General features: G+C 43.2%; 1 protein-coding gene across 2 annotated transcripts; it reads right to left on the reverse strand.

Annotated features, from left to right (window-relative positions):
* Window positions 1–1666: 1666 nt before the first annotated feature.
* LOC125440234 (dentin sialophosphoprotein) lies at window positions 1667–15695 on the reverse strand. Of its 2 annotated transcripts, XM_048509935.1 has the most exons (6): window positions 15599–15695; window positions 12913–13003; window positions 11287–11325; window positions 8117–9007; window positions 2939–4074; window positions 1667–2869 (listed from the first exon to the last, which is right to left on the reverse strand). In XM_048509935.1, the coding sequence occupies exons 2-6, from the start codon at window positions 12970–12972 to the stop codon at window positions 2299–2301; spliced, it is 2697 nt and encodes an 898-aa protein (XP_048365892.1). In that variant the 5' UTR covers window positions 12973–13003; window positions 15599–15695; the 3' UTR covers window positions 1667–2298. The 2 variants fall into 2 exon arrangements, with proteins under 2 accessions (XP_048365892.1, XP_048365891.1); XM_048509934.1 differs by having other exon boundaries at window positions 1667–4074.
* Between the last annotated feature and the right edge of the window lie 714 nt (window positions 15696–16409).

Raw genomic sequence — 16409 nt, forward strand, 5'->3', positions numbered from 1 at the left:
CTTCCTTTTTTACTGATTATTCTTTTAATTCGCCTAATTTACTGGCTATTTCAGTTTTTCGTGTACTTTATGCAGATGAGTCACTTTAATTTCCCAAACCCAGGTTGATCTTCTTCAGCCTCTGAAAACGTCACACATATATTGTTTGCATGTGGAATTATCTATAAATTTTACTAAAACTGAAATTATTGAGTTTGTTCCTCATTCTTCAACCAAAAGGGGGACATAGATATTATATATGGGCTTCTCCAAGCTGCATTGGAACAACCAACTGTATATATATAAACAAGGAAACCTGAAAACACTTTTATATATATAAGTGTTTTCAGGTTTCCTTGTTTAGGTATCTGGGTATCTTATTTCATTCCAACTTGTCTTGGAGATGTCATAAACTCAGAGGTCTATGGCTACTATGAAGGCAATTTTGAGAAATTTATTTTCCAATGGGACACATATTCCAGCAACTGTTAGAATCTTTAACTCAACAGTGATTTCATAACTTTTGTATATGTATTTCTGCTTTAGACAAGTCTATAAATAGGCTGCAGTCCTTGTTCCTTCAAGCAACTGGAGGGCTCCCTGAGAGCATTTCATTATGTACCCTTCATTATGTGTTTTGTCTTAGCTCAATAGAAGCTTCTGCCTGGGTATGTACCTTTAAATTTTGGTTCCATCTATTCTTTGAGGCCCCTGAGGGTAGCTTGGTAAACTTAACCAACAGGGACTCTTATAAGGCTCCCTGGTTCCAGCTTTTTGTACAGAAGTTATCACTTGATAGAACAATGTAAAAATGATAGAACAATGTAAAAAAAGTGGACAAATTGCTCTGTGCTAGAGATAAGAGTTACACTCATTTTGATCAATAATCAGGAAATCACTGTGTGAAGATGAGGTATAATTTATTGCAATATTAGCACAATATTTTACAGCATTCTATGGACAACAACTTTTTTCTTCATGTCTGATAGGACTGGATGGTGCTTCTTGTCCTAGTATCACTCCAACATGACTTGGGAGTCTGACTTCCTTAGCATTTCCATTTACTTCCAAGGTCACTGCTCTCAGATAAATGGGTTTCGGATAGCTTTCCCTGCCAGTTCCAACAATGCACTACCCAAGATGCAAGGTAAAGAATGTCCTTTACTACCCACCTGGTACACCAGAGCATCAGGCCAGCCAGTCAGTGATATAACTTATAAACAGGTCCAAATCCAACGTACATAGATGTCATTAAAAAGGTAAATGTATTCAATTTTAAGTGGTTGTACACCACCATGAGGCCTATGGGGAATTTGGCAGGATAAAAATGTGAAAAATAAAATAAAATAAAAAATAAAGGTAGTCTCCTGTGCAGGCATTGGTCAATACTAACCCAGGGGGTGATGTCATATCATCACATCAACTAGGCAAACTGTGTTTACAGGATGGTTCAGTGGTGGGATCCAAAATTTTTAATAACAGGTTCCGATGGTGGTGGGATTCAAACAGTGGCGCCGCCGTGCACACGCACCTCCAGTCCCTATTGGGCAGGGAGGTTGCTTTAGTAACCCCTTCTCGGCACTCAGAAAAAAATAGTAACCACTTCTAGAGAAGTGGTGAGAACTGGTTGGATCCCACCTTTGGGGTGGTTTACCATTGCCTTCCCTCGTCATCTACACTTTACCCCCCAGCAAGCTGGGTACTTCTTTTACTAATCTCGGAAGGATAGAAAACTGAGTCAACCTTGAGATAGTTACCTGAAACCGACTTCTGTCGGGATTGAACTCAGGTTGTGAGCAGAGCTTTGTGACTGCATTACCTTGCTCCTTTCTGATAGGTAAACAATGGCTAAGCTTCTAAATAATTCTAATGTTGAAATCTCGGGAGCTGTTGCTATATTTTTACTCCGTGTCCTACAAGTTGTGCAATAATGACCTTCTTATGGTATTTGGAATTCTTGACACATACCGGTTTTATGCCTAATAAAGGTTTTGGATTGGGCTGCATTATCTCAGCTTACCACTGTGCGCCACGGGGCTCCTATAGATGTTGTACATATGGTTAATTCCTGGATTTTACCTAGGAGATCAACTGCACGAATGTAGACTACAAGTAGAATTTGACAAAATTTGTGCCTTGTATGCCACTGCATGACTGACCAATGGTACTGGACCAGCACAAGTTGTGGGGTAGATAAGGTGTATTCTCCACTATGCCGAGGTCTACGAATCATCTGATTTGACCATTTGTTCCTTCTTCCTTTCATAACCATTTTCATTTCCAATAAGTTACATTCCATCGCTTTTGCCTCACTCTGCATTAATAATCACTGGTGGAATTGTTGCTCTCACTGCCTTCGCTTATGGATTCACTTTCACTGTCCACATGGCCCAAAGGATTGCTCTCTTTCTCCTTGCTCTCAGCAGATTCGCTGTCACTTGAATTTTCGGTTGTATCTGCCATGTCACTCCCATCAGCATAACTTTCATCACTACTGGCTGCCATCCGGCTGTCAGAATGGCTTGCTGATTCACTCTCACTTTCATAGCTCTTTGACTGATCATTGGCATCGCTGTCAGTGCCTGATTGGCTGTTACTTTCATGGCTAGCTGCTTGACTGCTGCTTTCACTGCTCTCTGATTCATCACTGCTTTTGCTCTCACTGCTGCTCTCAGATTTGCCCTCACTGCTCTCAGATTTGCTCTCGCTGCTGGTGTCAGATTTGCTCTCAGATTTGCTCTCACTGCTGCTGTCAGATTTGCCCTCAGTGCTGTCAGATTTGCTCTCACTGCTGTCAGATTTGCTCTCACTGCTGCTGTCAGATTTGCCCTCACTGCTCTCGGATTTGCTCTCACTGCTGCTGTCAGATTTGCCCTCACTGCTCTCGGATTTGCTCTCACTGCTGCTGTCAGATTTGCCCTCACTGCTCTCGGATTTGCTCTCACTGCTGCTGTCAGATTTGCTCTCACTGCTGCTGTCTGATTTGCTCTCACTGCTGCTATCAGATTTGCCCTCACTGCTATCAGATTTGCTCTCACTACTGCTATCAAATTTGCTCTCACTGCTGCTGTCAGATTTGCCCTCACTGCTCTTGGATTTGCTCTCACTACTGCTATCAGATTTGCTCTCACTGCTGCTATCAGATTTGCTCTCACTGCTGCTGTCAGATTTACTCTCACTGCTGCTATCAGATTTACTCTCACTGCTGCTATCAGATTTGCTCTCACTGCTCTCAGATTTGCTCTCACTGCTGCTGTCAGATTTGCCCTCACTGCTCTCGGATTTGCTCTCACTACTGCTATCAGATTTGCTCTCGCTGCTGCTATCAGATTTGCTCTCACTGCTGCTATCAGATTTGCTCTCACTGCTGCTGTCAGATTTGCTCTCACTGCTGCTATCAGATTTGCCCTTACTGCTCTCGGATTTGCTCTCACTGCTGCTGTCAGATTTGCCCTCACTGCTCTCGGATTTGCTCTCACTGCTGCTATCAGATTTGCTCTCACTGCTGCTACCAGATTTGCCCTCACTGCTCTCGGATTTGCTCTCACTGCTGCTATCAGATTTGCTCTCACTGCTGCTATCAGATTTGCTCTCACTGCTGCTGTCAGATTTGCTGTCACTGCTGCTGTCAGATTTGCCCTCACTGCTCTCGGATTTGCTCTCACTACTGCTATTGGAATTGCTCTCACTTTCACTGCTACTATCAGATTTGCTTTCACTGCTAACAGATTGGCTCTCGCTGCTTGCTGATTGACTGACACCCTCAGATTCCCTGCTGAGTGGTTGATGTCCTCTATCTTCATCATTGCTCTCTGACTGCTCATCGCTGACATCCTCACTGGCCCTCTCATCCTCATCTTGTTCACTCTCCTCAGAGCCTTCAGACTCGTGGCTGTCATCAGGATCATCTCCTTGCATGAGTTCATCACTAAAACTATAAGTGTTGCTGTCGATGCTATCTTTGCGGATTGAATGTTCAAGGTCACCTCTAGACTTGCTCCAGTGTTCATTGGCATCTTGAGAGCTGTTCGCATTAGTAAGCCCTCCTAGGGATTTCTTCCCAGCCACTCCTTTTTTCTTGGGACTGCTGTTGCTCTGAAGATAGAGAGGAAAGAAGGGCATCGATGAAAGCAGATCAAGAAGCAAAAAGCAATCGAAGGTGTGATGGCAAACCTAAATCCTACCACCAAATATCTGACAGTTTTTATTTACAGATTTATGAATACAAGCAGAAAATGACTGGCATCCCAATCCAGGGGAGGGGGTGGGTTGAATCCTGCAATGGATGTGGCATGGACACTTATGCTGGCAGAGGGGCACTTACACCAATGCCCAGCCCCTGCGGAGCCCTGGGACACCCAGCCGCAGCACCCAGCTCTCTGCCAGCACTTCCCCACTGCGCTGGGCTGCATCAGCTTGGCAGGGGCATTCCTGGGGGTGTAGCCAACCTTAGTCAGTTTCCACTGCTGGCTTAGTCCCCTTTCACTATTGGAGCAGGGCTTGGACATAAGGAAAGCCTTTTGGAGTGGGTGGAGTGGTGCCATCCTTGCCCCCATGACAGCTCTGGATTGGGCTGTAAAAATATTATATTTGGATTCAGCTTGATTGGGTGCCACTAAAAAACTTGGGTTGGGTTAGAATATTAGAAAGCAGTGTGATGGATTGGTCGTTTTAAGTGAAGAACTGAAAGGGGAGAGGAGGTGCTGTCCACACACACACACACACACACACACACACACACACACCCGTCCACTGCACTTTTCTCCTCCCCCCACCCAAGTTGTTTTATCTTCCCACCGTTCTTTATTTCTTGTCCCAGCCAGGCTGAGAGTGTAAAGAGACAGAAGAGTCAGCCTGCTCTTCAGTGCTCCTCTACTTGAAATTACCATAATCTGTGTGCAGTTTGACTCACAGTCTCACAATAGTATCTCACAATACCAGAACCAGGGGGCATACATTGAAAATGCTGGGGGGAAGAGTAAGGACTAATAAAAGGAAACACTTCTTCACGCAACATGTGATTGGTGTTTGGAATATGCTGCCACAGGAGGTGGTGATGGCCACTAACCTGGATAGCTTTAAAAGGGGCTTGGACAGATTTATGGAGGAGAAGTCGATCTATGGCTACCAATCTACCAGATAAAGGGGAACCAGTGGACATTGTCTACTTGGATTTCCAAAAGGCTTTTGACAAAGTTCCTCACCAGAGACTATTGAGAAAACTCAGCAATGAAGGAATAAGAGGGGAAGTCCTCCTATGGATTAAAAACTGGTTGAGAAACAGGAAGCAAAGAGTGGGTGTAAATGGGAAATTCTCACAATGGAGAGATGTGGGGAGTGAGTTGTCCCCCAAGGATCCCGTATGTGGGGACCAGTGCTCTTTAACCTATTCATAAAATGACTAGCCTGGAAGTAAAGGGAGTGGGTAAGCGTGTGTTGGCCAAGTTTGCAGATGATACCAGAATTATGTAGGAGATTGGTAGGAACCACAAAGGATTACTGAGAGAGGTCCAAGCAGACAGCCTTGATGGGAATTAGGTAGAGTGGGCTAAGAAATGGCAAATGCACAGTTCAATGTAGCAAAATGCAAAGTGAGTGCACATAGGGGCAAAAAAAAATCCAAACTTCACATACACGCTTCACAGAGGGGAGTCAGTGCTATCAGTGCACTGAGACCAGGAAAGGGGATTTAAGGGCGTCTTAATTGAAGTAGTTCCATGGGAATGTCAGCTCAATGTATGGCAGCTGTGAAAGAATGGAAACTCTATGCTGAGGGATAATCAGGAAAGGAGATTGATAATAAAACTGCAAAGATTGTCATGCCCTTATATAAAAGCCCATTGAGTCAAACCACACCTTGGAGTTACTGGAGTTCAGTTCTGGTCACCCACATCTCAAAGGGATGTGAAGAGATAGAAAAAGTGCAGAGAGAGACAGCGAGGGATGATTGAGGGACTAGGAGCACCTTCCTTATGAGGGAAAGGCTGCAGCGTTTGGGGGGAGCTCTTTAGTTTGGAGGAGGCAGGCGTCTGAGGGGGGATATGATTGAAGTCTATAAAATTATGCATGGGGTAGAAAATGTTGACAGAGATAAATTGTTCTCTCTTTCTCACAATACCTAGAACCAGGGCATTCATTGAAAATGCTGGGGGGAAGAATTAGAACTAAATAAAGGAAGCTGCTTCTTCACGCATAGCGTGTGATTGGTGCATTTTGGAATATGCTGCCACAGGAGGTGGTGATGGCCCACTAACCTGGATAGCTTTAAAAGGGGGGCTTGGACAGATTTATGGAGGAGAAGTCAATTTATGGCTCGCAAATCTTGATCCTAAGGTCTGAGATTGCAAATGCCTTAACAGTCCAGGTGCTCGGGAGCAACAGCCACTTAGATGAAGGCCATTGCTTTCACATCCTACATGTGAACTCCCAAAGGCACCTGGTGGGCCACTGCGAGTAGCAGAGAGCTGGACTAGATGGACTCTGGTCTGATCCAGCTGGCTTGTTCTTATGTTCTTATGTTCTTTAATCTTGATCCTTCTTGATCTCAGATTGCAAATGCCTTAACAGTCCAGGTGCTCGGGAGCAGCAGCAGCAGCAGCAGCAGAAGGCCATTGCTTTCACCTCCTGCATGTGAGCTCCCAAAGGCACCTGGTGGGCCACTGCGAGTAGCAGAGAGCTGGACTAGATGGACTCTGGTCTGATCCAGCTGGCTTGTTCTTATGTTCTTATGACAGCATTTGTGCAGACGTACACAATACATTCAGTCTCCATGTTGTATGTACAAGGACACTGATTGTAGCCTGCATGCCCCTATGAACTGGCCACTGGATTTTACGAGGTTTGTGTAGTGTGTACCAAAGAGACATGGTCATAGAAAATCTGTGCCTTTCCCATCAGACAAAATGGCAACTGTGTGTATTGGGAGCACTGTGGGTAGTCGGGCTTCATGACTACATGGTTGTAATGACTGAAAAGGTCACTACATTATCAAAAACTGATACACCACCTCTATCAATCAGTTTCCCTGTGAAGTGCTCCAGTGGCATGGTGAAAGAGGAGTATACCCCTACGTCATGGGGCCTTTCCCCACTTACCTTCTGCCCCGCGCTACTGTAGGCAAGTGTGGCTGGCGGGAGTCCCAACACTCCCACTACAGGGGAGGCCGGTGACAAAGCGCCCAACCGCCCTGGCCGGCTGCTGGCGTATTGCGCCCCCCCCTCAGCGCATAAGAATCGCATTACTGGCATCTTCCAAAGCGGCGCCTTTTATTATTCACGCAGGAGCGCGATCGATGGGGAAGCTCCAGGCGTCGCCAGAGAATGGTCTGCGCGCTGAGAGCAGCGCGGGGCATACGGGGGTCGTGGCTAGTGGGAAAAGGCCCATGGATGAAATGTGTCCTCTGTGTGACAGTTTATATACACAAATGCTGAACTGGTATGACTCATCCTCTTCACAGTGGAAAAGAATTAACAGATCAGATCACCATTAAGACTGGCCTCTACAAACAAACAAATAAACAGGCTTAAGATTCTATCAGCACAATATGATGCACATTGTGTGGCGATAGGCCAAGTCATATGCATGGCCTTCATTTCCACCAAGCATGTCATAGACAGAGATGATATTTCATTTAAATCTGACAACTCCGGTATAACTTCTTTGGGTTCACACTTTTAAAAAAAAGAAACTTGATTTTCAAACATTTTAGAAAATAAGGTGAATTGGACTCAGATGAAATTACTTGTAAATCATGTTCTGACTAATATTTCTATAGTTGAGGGGAATCATGACCTATACCATATAGCACAATGTAGACAGAGGGCTAAATCCAGCCTGCATTTTCACTCGATCTAATTCAACTCCCTTCTTTATTACATCTTCTATATACCTACATGGCTTTGGTACATTTAGGTCCCAGGGTCCCCAACACAGCCATTTTGGTGGATAATGGGGAGCCCCTCTTCCCTTTTTTATCAATGGAACAGTTTGTTGGATCCAACCCAGAATTCTTATGTCACATAAAGACTGCATAGGCAGAGATATAAAGGTGACCAAGTTGTCTCCTCCTTCCCGAATTTCTATGCAAAGCTAGCAAGCAGCACCAAAATGCAGAATAATAATTCAATGTCTAACTTACCAGATCTCTATTCCTTTTGTTTTTAAGATCTGTGTGTTCATTCTTCTTTGCTTTGTGACACAGCTCCGCAGTTTCATCCTTTTCCGAGATCATGTCATACTCTTGGGAACTGTCTTCCTCACTGGTGCTGAGAGAATTCATTGTTTTTTTACTGTTGTGATCTTGACGTTTGCTCCCATTGTCATCCTTTTCAATCTCATGTTCCTCAAGAACCGCCGTGTCTTCAGAGTTTCCATCACCCCAACCATCTTCAGATGTATCTTCACCATGACCACTGGCACCTTCATTCATATCTGTCCATTGTATACTTTCTCCATAGACCTTGTTCCCCGTAGATTTCAAATTCGTGTTAGCTGCAGGCTCTCTTCTTTCAGGTTCACCTACATAGGTGTTGGTTAGAGTTTGAACCTGGTTGCTATGGCTTCCTGTAGGATCATCAAATGTATCTCCAGCCTTGCCCTTCTGACCATTTGGATCAAAACTAGAAGGCTCTGTTTGGCTTGTACCAAGAAAGTTTCCTCCTCCAGTCTCATTGGGCAAGAAGATAAAGACACCATCTTCCACAGCACCATTAATAGTTTCCCCATCAGTACCAGGTCCATTGGGAACTTGGATTTTATTACTTCCAGGTGTTTTAACATTGCTAAGATTGGCCTTGGTTTTTCCATCCCCATTTCTATTGGCATCAACAAAATCATCATCATCAGCAGCAATTAGGTTTGCACCAGTGTGGGAATCTTTTATTCCGCTTATTGCACTTTTAGCACCATTGTGTTTTTCACTGATGGGATTGGTATTTCCACTGACTTTCTTTGCCTTTTGGTGTTCAAAATATTCCTTGTTATTCTTCCCAACGTCACGTTCACTTGCATTCCTTGCATTTGATACATCCTTTAAAGAGATACACAGTCATGAGGCCTTTCAAATAGAAACAAAAAAAAGAAAACATTCAACCTATGACTTTAAACAAACTCCTCTCTGCGTGAACCATGGTAATCTTGGCTAAACTTTGCTTGTTCTAGATTCTATGTAAAAGCCACTCTGGTTACAACCTTCAGAACAAATTCCTGGGAGTAAACCTCACTGGAGAAAATAGGACTTACTTCTAACTAGATGTCCTTAGTATTCCTTCCTTTATGTGGTGACAACGTCATCAAAATTTATTTCTTTGGAAAGTGTATAAGCCACCTATCCAAATTGCTGGTGGTGGCAGCTCACAAAAGTTAAACAATACAATAAAATAAAACAACAAAGTAAAACAAGTAAAACAACGCAATGCAATAATAAAGGCATAAAATTATCATTAAAATTTGGGTGCTGTGTGGTTTCCAGGCTGTATGGCCGTGTTCTAGCAGCATTCTCTCCTGACGTTTCGCCTGCATCTGTGGCTGGCATCTTCAGAGGATGCCAGCCACAGATTAAACGAAGCGTCAGGAAAATACTAAACTTCATATCTGCTCAAACCCTTATAAACTAATCAACCTGTCGACAGTGAAAGCCTTGACAATATATCGTTAAAAATTATCAAGACATAAGAAACAACCTTCTAGAAGATTTAGAGTAAGCCCCTTCCATCCTGACAGTTGGGAAATATCTGCCCAATCCAGTCAGTGTTCCACTAAAAGAGCTAGTATGGTATAGCAGTTAAGAGCAGGCGGACTTTAAACTGGAGAACCAGGTTTGATTCCCCACTCCTTTACCTTGGGCTAGTCACAGTTCTCTCAGAACTCTCTCAGCCCCATCCCTACCTCTACTAAGAGTCTCTGTTGTGGGGGGAGTGGGAAGGGAAAAGGAGTTTTTTAAGTCACTTACGAGACTCCTTACTGGTAGAGAAAAGTGGGATATAAATCCAAACTGTTCTTCTAAGATCAGCCAAAGCATGGCATTGCAGAAAGATTACCAGTGCAGTCCCAAGTAGAGTCACATCCTCCCAAACCCACTGATTTCAATAAATTTATAAAGGGTGTAAGTCTTTTTAGGACTGCACTGTAACTGTTGTGGTCTTGTAAAGACTCCCAGGTCCCAACACCCTTCTCTATCTGGGAGCTGTTGCCGGTCAGGGTAAACCATACTGGCTAATAGGTCAATGGTCTGAGTCAATAAGGGGAAACTTCATATACACCCAAGAACCACATCTGACCAGAGCATGATGACAGGATTAAATCTGAACACAGGCAATTTCCTACTTTTTCACTGACTGGCTACATTACATGTCATCACACACCAATATGTCTATGTACACGTACTGAAGTCTTATTTTGTATATCAGCCCTATGACCTCAAGGTTGCTTTAGGAATGAAAAGAAAACAACAAAATATTTTCAGTGTGTTTCAGATCAGAGTTTACAGGACAACCCTAAACAGGGTGAAACTCACCGGCTTAGAAAGGTGTAATTCTGCTTACAAACACTGTTGATCTTTTAGCTGATTACCTTTTTTAAACAAACCAAAACACCTTTCAAAGTTCATTGAAGTGCCTTATTCTGTTGCCTTATGGTATAGTTGGAATATTTTTGGAGGTGTTTTACAGAGCTATGTTTCTTCTATTGGACATATTACAATAAAAAAAGGCACTAGTTATTAGCCAACACCTTTTTATTACTCAACCATTCAGTCCCCACTGAACGAATCTAGCAGGGCCAGCCGGTGTTTGCCTGAGGATGGTTGTGTTGATTTCTCTGAAGCTGGAGTGTTGAAGTCCATGGCAGGTGGGTGGCCTGTGTTCTGGCTTCTTGCGATGTGTTGGAACTTGTGACGAGAGCTAAAATGGGAGTTTAATTTGGCACAGACAGGAAAACCACGGTTCTTTAAATATTAGTTTTTCAGGAAGCACCAAATTAAGACTGGAGCGTAGGACTCCAGTTGCTGGTGTACATGGATTTTCAAAGGAGTGGACGATCAAAACGACACGGTTGCGAGTAAAGATAGCATCACCTGACCTTTTTTGTTTACTCCATTGGAGAAGCGTGCCTGCGTTCATTGACCCTTTTGCCTTTTCTCCTGCATTTTAAAGGCCAGCTTCCTGCATTCAGTTTGAACGCCTCCTGATGCATCCAAATAAGGAGGCTCTTGCCTCTGAAATATCACGAATAGCAGAGTCTTGAATTGATCACAGCCAATCTGACCGAATCAAATCAATCCCCCAAGAAATTTTGCCAAAATAAACTCACCTTATTATCTCCAGTGCTACTATGTACATTGTGAGAGGCCTGTTAAAATCAAGAAACATAGCTGAAATTGACAATTGAAAATAACCACAGTGATAATCCAGAGAAACTATGGCTCATTCCGCACATGCAGAATAATGCACTTTCAAACTGTTTTCAGTGCTCTTTGAAGCTGTGCGGAATAGCAAAATCCACTTGCAGAAACAGTTGTGAAAGTGGTTTGAAAAGCTTATATTATTTTGCATGTCTTGGAAGAGTCGGAAGTCTGATTTTTTTTTCAACATTACATTTGGGAATTAACATAACAGAATGGAAGTATTTATGAAGTCGGAATGGAGACAGATACCAGAAATGCTATTAAATGGCCACATAAAAGTCATCAATTTTAATTTGTGTAATTATTCTTCCAAATAGGCCAGACTAACCATGATACAGGAACTCCACAATTAGGAAATGTTTTTTACATCAAAGCGGACACCAGTGAATACAATTGAAGCCATGGTTTGAATGAAAGGGATTGACACTTATCCTATACCACTTTTCCAGTGTAAATCCTGCATGTGAAATCGATTATCCCCTGCCCCCCTTGGAGTATTAAATAACAGCATCTCTTATTCCTGATTAGAAGCCTGCCACGAATGCTTTCATTTTTTAAAATGCAGAAAATCTTACTCACGGATCCCATTGTCATCTTTAGTTTGACTCTAATTTGTATTTAGTAATTTATTTAATGTTTTGCCATTTTTAAAATAATGTATCTGATAGTTTGTCATTTGCGGGTGTTTATGTCCTCCTCTTCATCATAGGCTAACAGTTTACCAAAAATCAGAATCCAATCAGTAACACATAAACAAGGTAATGAAAATCATATGGTGGAGAAATGAAATACCCAAAAATTACCTTCTCCTGCACACCGACAAGAACATTTCTGAAATTACACATGCTTGATTAAGCCTGGGTCTACCCTGTGCTTTACTACGCATGCGTAGAATTTCCAGACATTCAAGGCAATGGAATCATTTACCAACTAGCAGACTGGAATGCTTCCAAACATACCCCCAGAGTTTCTCCATGAGCCATTCTGTAGGTATTTTTGTGTGTCAAGTTCCATCAAGTTGCTAATGATTTATGGCAATCTGTAGGGATTTCAAGACAACCAGGGGACTGCAACCTGCGCCTCTCCAGATGTTCATGGACTACAATTCCCACCATCCCCGGCCAGCATGGCCAAGTGGCAGGGCTGATGGGAATTGTAGTCCATGAACATCTGGAGAGTGCTCAGTTAACAGGCCCTGATAGTTTCAGAGCTGGATTGCCACTGCGCCTGCCTCGGTGTCACAACAGGTCTTTGCTGAGTGCGTCTCCCAACCAAAAAAACTAACTAGAGGCCAACTCTGCTTAAAGCTTTTGAGATCTGATGAGATAGGGTCTAGACTGGATTTAGATGCATCCAGGTGAAGCATTCTATGTACCCATGAACTGTACAGCACCGAGAGATGTCCCTGCACATGAGCCATTGTTTTCACATGAGAACATCTTTGTTTCTGACCACCCACTGACTTGACTGCTAATTTTCATCAGGGAACAAATTCTGACATTTATTCAAGCAAGCCATTAAGAAAAACTTACTGGAGCTGCTCCGGCTGTTGCCAGGAGGCAAAGAAACACCACCATTCGATTCATCTTCATTAGCAGGCCCAGTCCGTATCGCGTAAAGGGGCTGCAAGTAAATATATAATGTTAAATTCACCCATAAGGACTATGCAATATGCAGGAGTAATGTAACAGGAGATCAGTCCCTGACAGTGAAATCCTATGCAGTTTGTTTGTTTTTTTCTCTAAACCCACTGAGATCAATTAGCTGTGAATGGAGCAACTCTGCAAAATGTTCCAACCATCTTTTAAAAACTTGGTAACTATTTGATTGCTAACAATTTTCCTGACTAGTTTTTGGTTTAAAATCCTGGAACTGGTTGTGGAAAGAGCCATCAAGAGGCAGGTGCCTTACAGAGACCCCATAGGGTTTGCAAGACAGGAGACATCAGGAAGTGGTTTGCCATTACTTGCCTCTATAGAGAGAGAAGAAGAAGAAGAGAGAGAAGAAGAAGAAGAAGAAGAAGAAGAAGAAGAAGAAGAAGAAGAGGAGGAGGAGGAGGAGGAGGAGGAGGAGGAGCTTGGATTTATATCCCCCCTTTCTCTCCTGCAGGAGACTCAAAGGGGCTTACAACCTCCTTGCCCTTCCCCTCTCACAGCTCAGAAGCACCCTAGCAAGTGAGGTAGGTGGGAGCTGAGAGAGTTCTGAGAAGCTGTGGCTCGCCCAAGAGTCACCCAGCTGGCTTGTGTGGGAGTGCACAGGCTATCCCTGAATTCCCCAAGATAAGCCCCTCCCACAGCTCAGAGGCGGCAGGCGCAGGAGAATCAGAGCCAGTTTCCTCCAGATTAGATACACGAGCTCTTAATCCTCCTACGCCTGAACTTGCTTGGAGGAGGGGGGATGTCTTCCATCCAAATAATATCTGGGATTGACCCTGCTCAGTTTCTGAGATTTGATGAGATCAGAAAAGCCCATCCAAATCAGGGTAAAAGCTGAGTATAACTATGGATGTATCTTGGAGTCAAAAAGACAACAAAAATTGATTGGATCTGTGCATTGAACTCAATGGGCCTATTCACAGGATTGCTGGGAGTTTTACAGATATTTTCCTCAGAGACTGTTGATAGGGAAAAAAATCTCTGAGGCTTGTTTCAGTGAAACCATGGCTTGGTCTAAATCATGGATAGTGTAGAACCAATAAAATTTCCCAACATTCCATATTAGCCATTCCTCATGCTGCCCATTCAATGCTGGTTCTTGCTTCTGGGATCTTTGTTGCAGCTAGTGGTTGGTCGCTTAATTTTGCACCACCTTGAAACACTGATTGATTCATTGACTGAATTGTTATTTACAAAAGTTAAATGCCTAAGTTGCCTTCCCCAAATAATGAAAAAAAACAAACCTGAATTTTAATTCACGATCCTTAATGGTAACTTACATTTAGAAGAGACCCAACCTCTAGCCATAACCAAGTATTATCTCTAACTGTCCTTTTGTCACAAACGTTGACCAGAAAATGATCCAAAAATAATTTTTAAGAGGAAAAAAATTAATCTCAATGACGAAAATGAAGAAGTTTGCTTCTTGCAGGTCCTTGAGCAGCAGTGGCGTAGGAGGTTAAGAGCTTCATTATGTATCTAATCTGGAGGAGGCAGGATTTGGTTCCCAGCTCTGCCGCCTGAGCTGTGGAGGCTTATCTGGGGAATTCAGATTAGCCTCTACATTCCCACACACGCCAGCTGGGTGACCTTGGGCTAGTCACAGCTTCTCGGAGCTCACTCAGCCCCACCTACCTCACAGGGTGTTTGTTGTGAGGGGAAGGGGCAAAGGAAGATATGTAGAAGCCTTTGAGTCTCCTGCAGGAGAGAAAGGGGGGATATAATTCCAAAATCATCATCATCATCTTCTTCTTCTTCTTCTTCTTCTTCTTCTTCTTCTTCTTCTTCTTCTTCTTCTTCTTCTTCTTCTTCTTCTTCTTCTTCTTCTTCTTGAGTCATGAGTAGACTCGCTGACTGCAGTGGAGACACACTTCAATCCTAAAAGCTCTCTTTCAATTGCAGCCATGCTAGTGTTGCCAGTTGGCACTCAGTCTGATTTGATTGGCATGAACATTCCCAGGCTAGAGTTATGCGTGTAAAGTGTCATCAAGTCACGGCCAATCCCATTGGGTTTTCAAGGCAAGAGACTGATAGAGGAGGCTTGCCATTGCCTGCCTCTTCACAGCAACCCTCGCATTCTTTGGTGGTCTCCAAGATACAATTTCAAAATGCATAGGCTAGCAATCGTATTGAAAAAGTTAAGAATTTGGATTTTTATGCCACTTTTCTCAACCATAAGGAGTCTCAAAGCAGCTTACAAACTCCTTCCCTTCCTTTCCCCACAACCGATACCTTGTGAGGTAGGTGGGGCTGAGAGAGTTCTGTGAATAGACCAAGATCACCCAGCAGGCTTCACGTGTAGGACCAGGGAAACAAATCCAGTTCACCAGACTAGACTCTGCCAATGGCGGAGGAATGGGGAATCAAACCTGGTGTCCAGATTACAGTCCACCACTCTTTAACTACACCATGCTGGCTCTCAAAAGAAGTGCTATGCCTAGTCAATGCATGAAAATCCAATATTGTACCATCTTGAGATCCATGCAAGAAAAGTGGACATGAATTTAATAATGAAATATCCAATTGACAAAACAGCTGATGATCATACCCAATAATCTCTTACCTTTACTTCCAGGGAAGGAACTACCTATAGGATCTTGAATTTTTCCATCATATCACAACAACTGCTTCGGGTGAAGCTCTGCTCATTACCTTTGAACCTGCTGAGCTTTAAACTCAGTCTGAACGATATACTATCCAATCATTGCTCTTGGGGTGTTTTACGCCACAACATCGGTGGTGAAGTACATATTAACCACCCACATTTCCTTAACGGGACTATAAGCCACCTAGGCTCAAGAATCGACCTGGTTCCAGAGTGACTAGACCCTTTTTTTCTTTACGCTTAATTAAAAAGCTCCCAAGAAGCCCATTTAGTATCTCTTAAATATATAGAATCAGTTTGCTAAAGTAACTAGCAGTGACTCCGAACACAGTTACCCAGACATTTCTTTCCTCATTATGGTATTCCAACTTTGTAATCTGCAGGTTTTCCCAGTGAATTGCCTCTCTTAGTTAAACCAGTGCTTTGCTTGAGATAGGCACTAATTACTGAAACTTTAGCTGGTCCTGATACACCCACATTTTTCTTCCAAAGATTATTTTGAAACGTATTAAAATGCAAGAGCAGTTATTGTTCAATGGATTATCCAGCAATCCTATTTATACAAGAAAGAGGGTCCTGAATTCGAAATGCACCCTTCTAATTCCTCTGATCTTAGCAGAGTGCAACCCTGCTTTTTTGCCATCAAGTTGTAGTTAATTTTTGGCAACCCTGTAGGGTTTTTAAGAGGAGAGATGTTCAGAGGTGGTTGACTGCTTCGTAATGACCCTGGACTTCCAAGATCTAACCTTGGCTGACTTTGCTTAACTTT

Source organism: Sphaerodactylus townsendi, linkage group LG10, assembly GCF_021028975.2.
Source record: "Sphaerodactylus townsendi isolate TG3544 linkage group LG10, MPM_Stown_v2.3, whole genome shotgun sequence".
In the NCBI taxonomy this organism is placed as follows: Eukaryota; Metazoa; Chordata; class Lepidosauria; order Squamata; family Sphaerodactylidae; genus Sphaerodactylus; species Sphaerodactylus townsendi.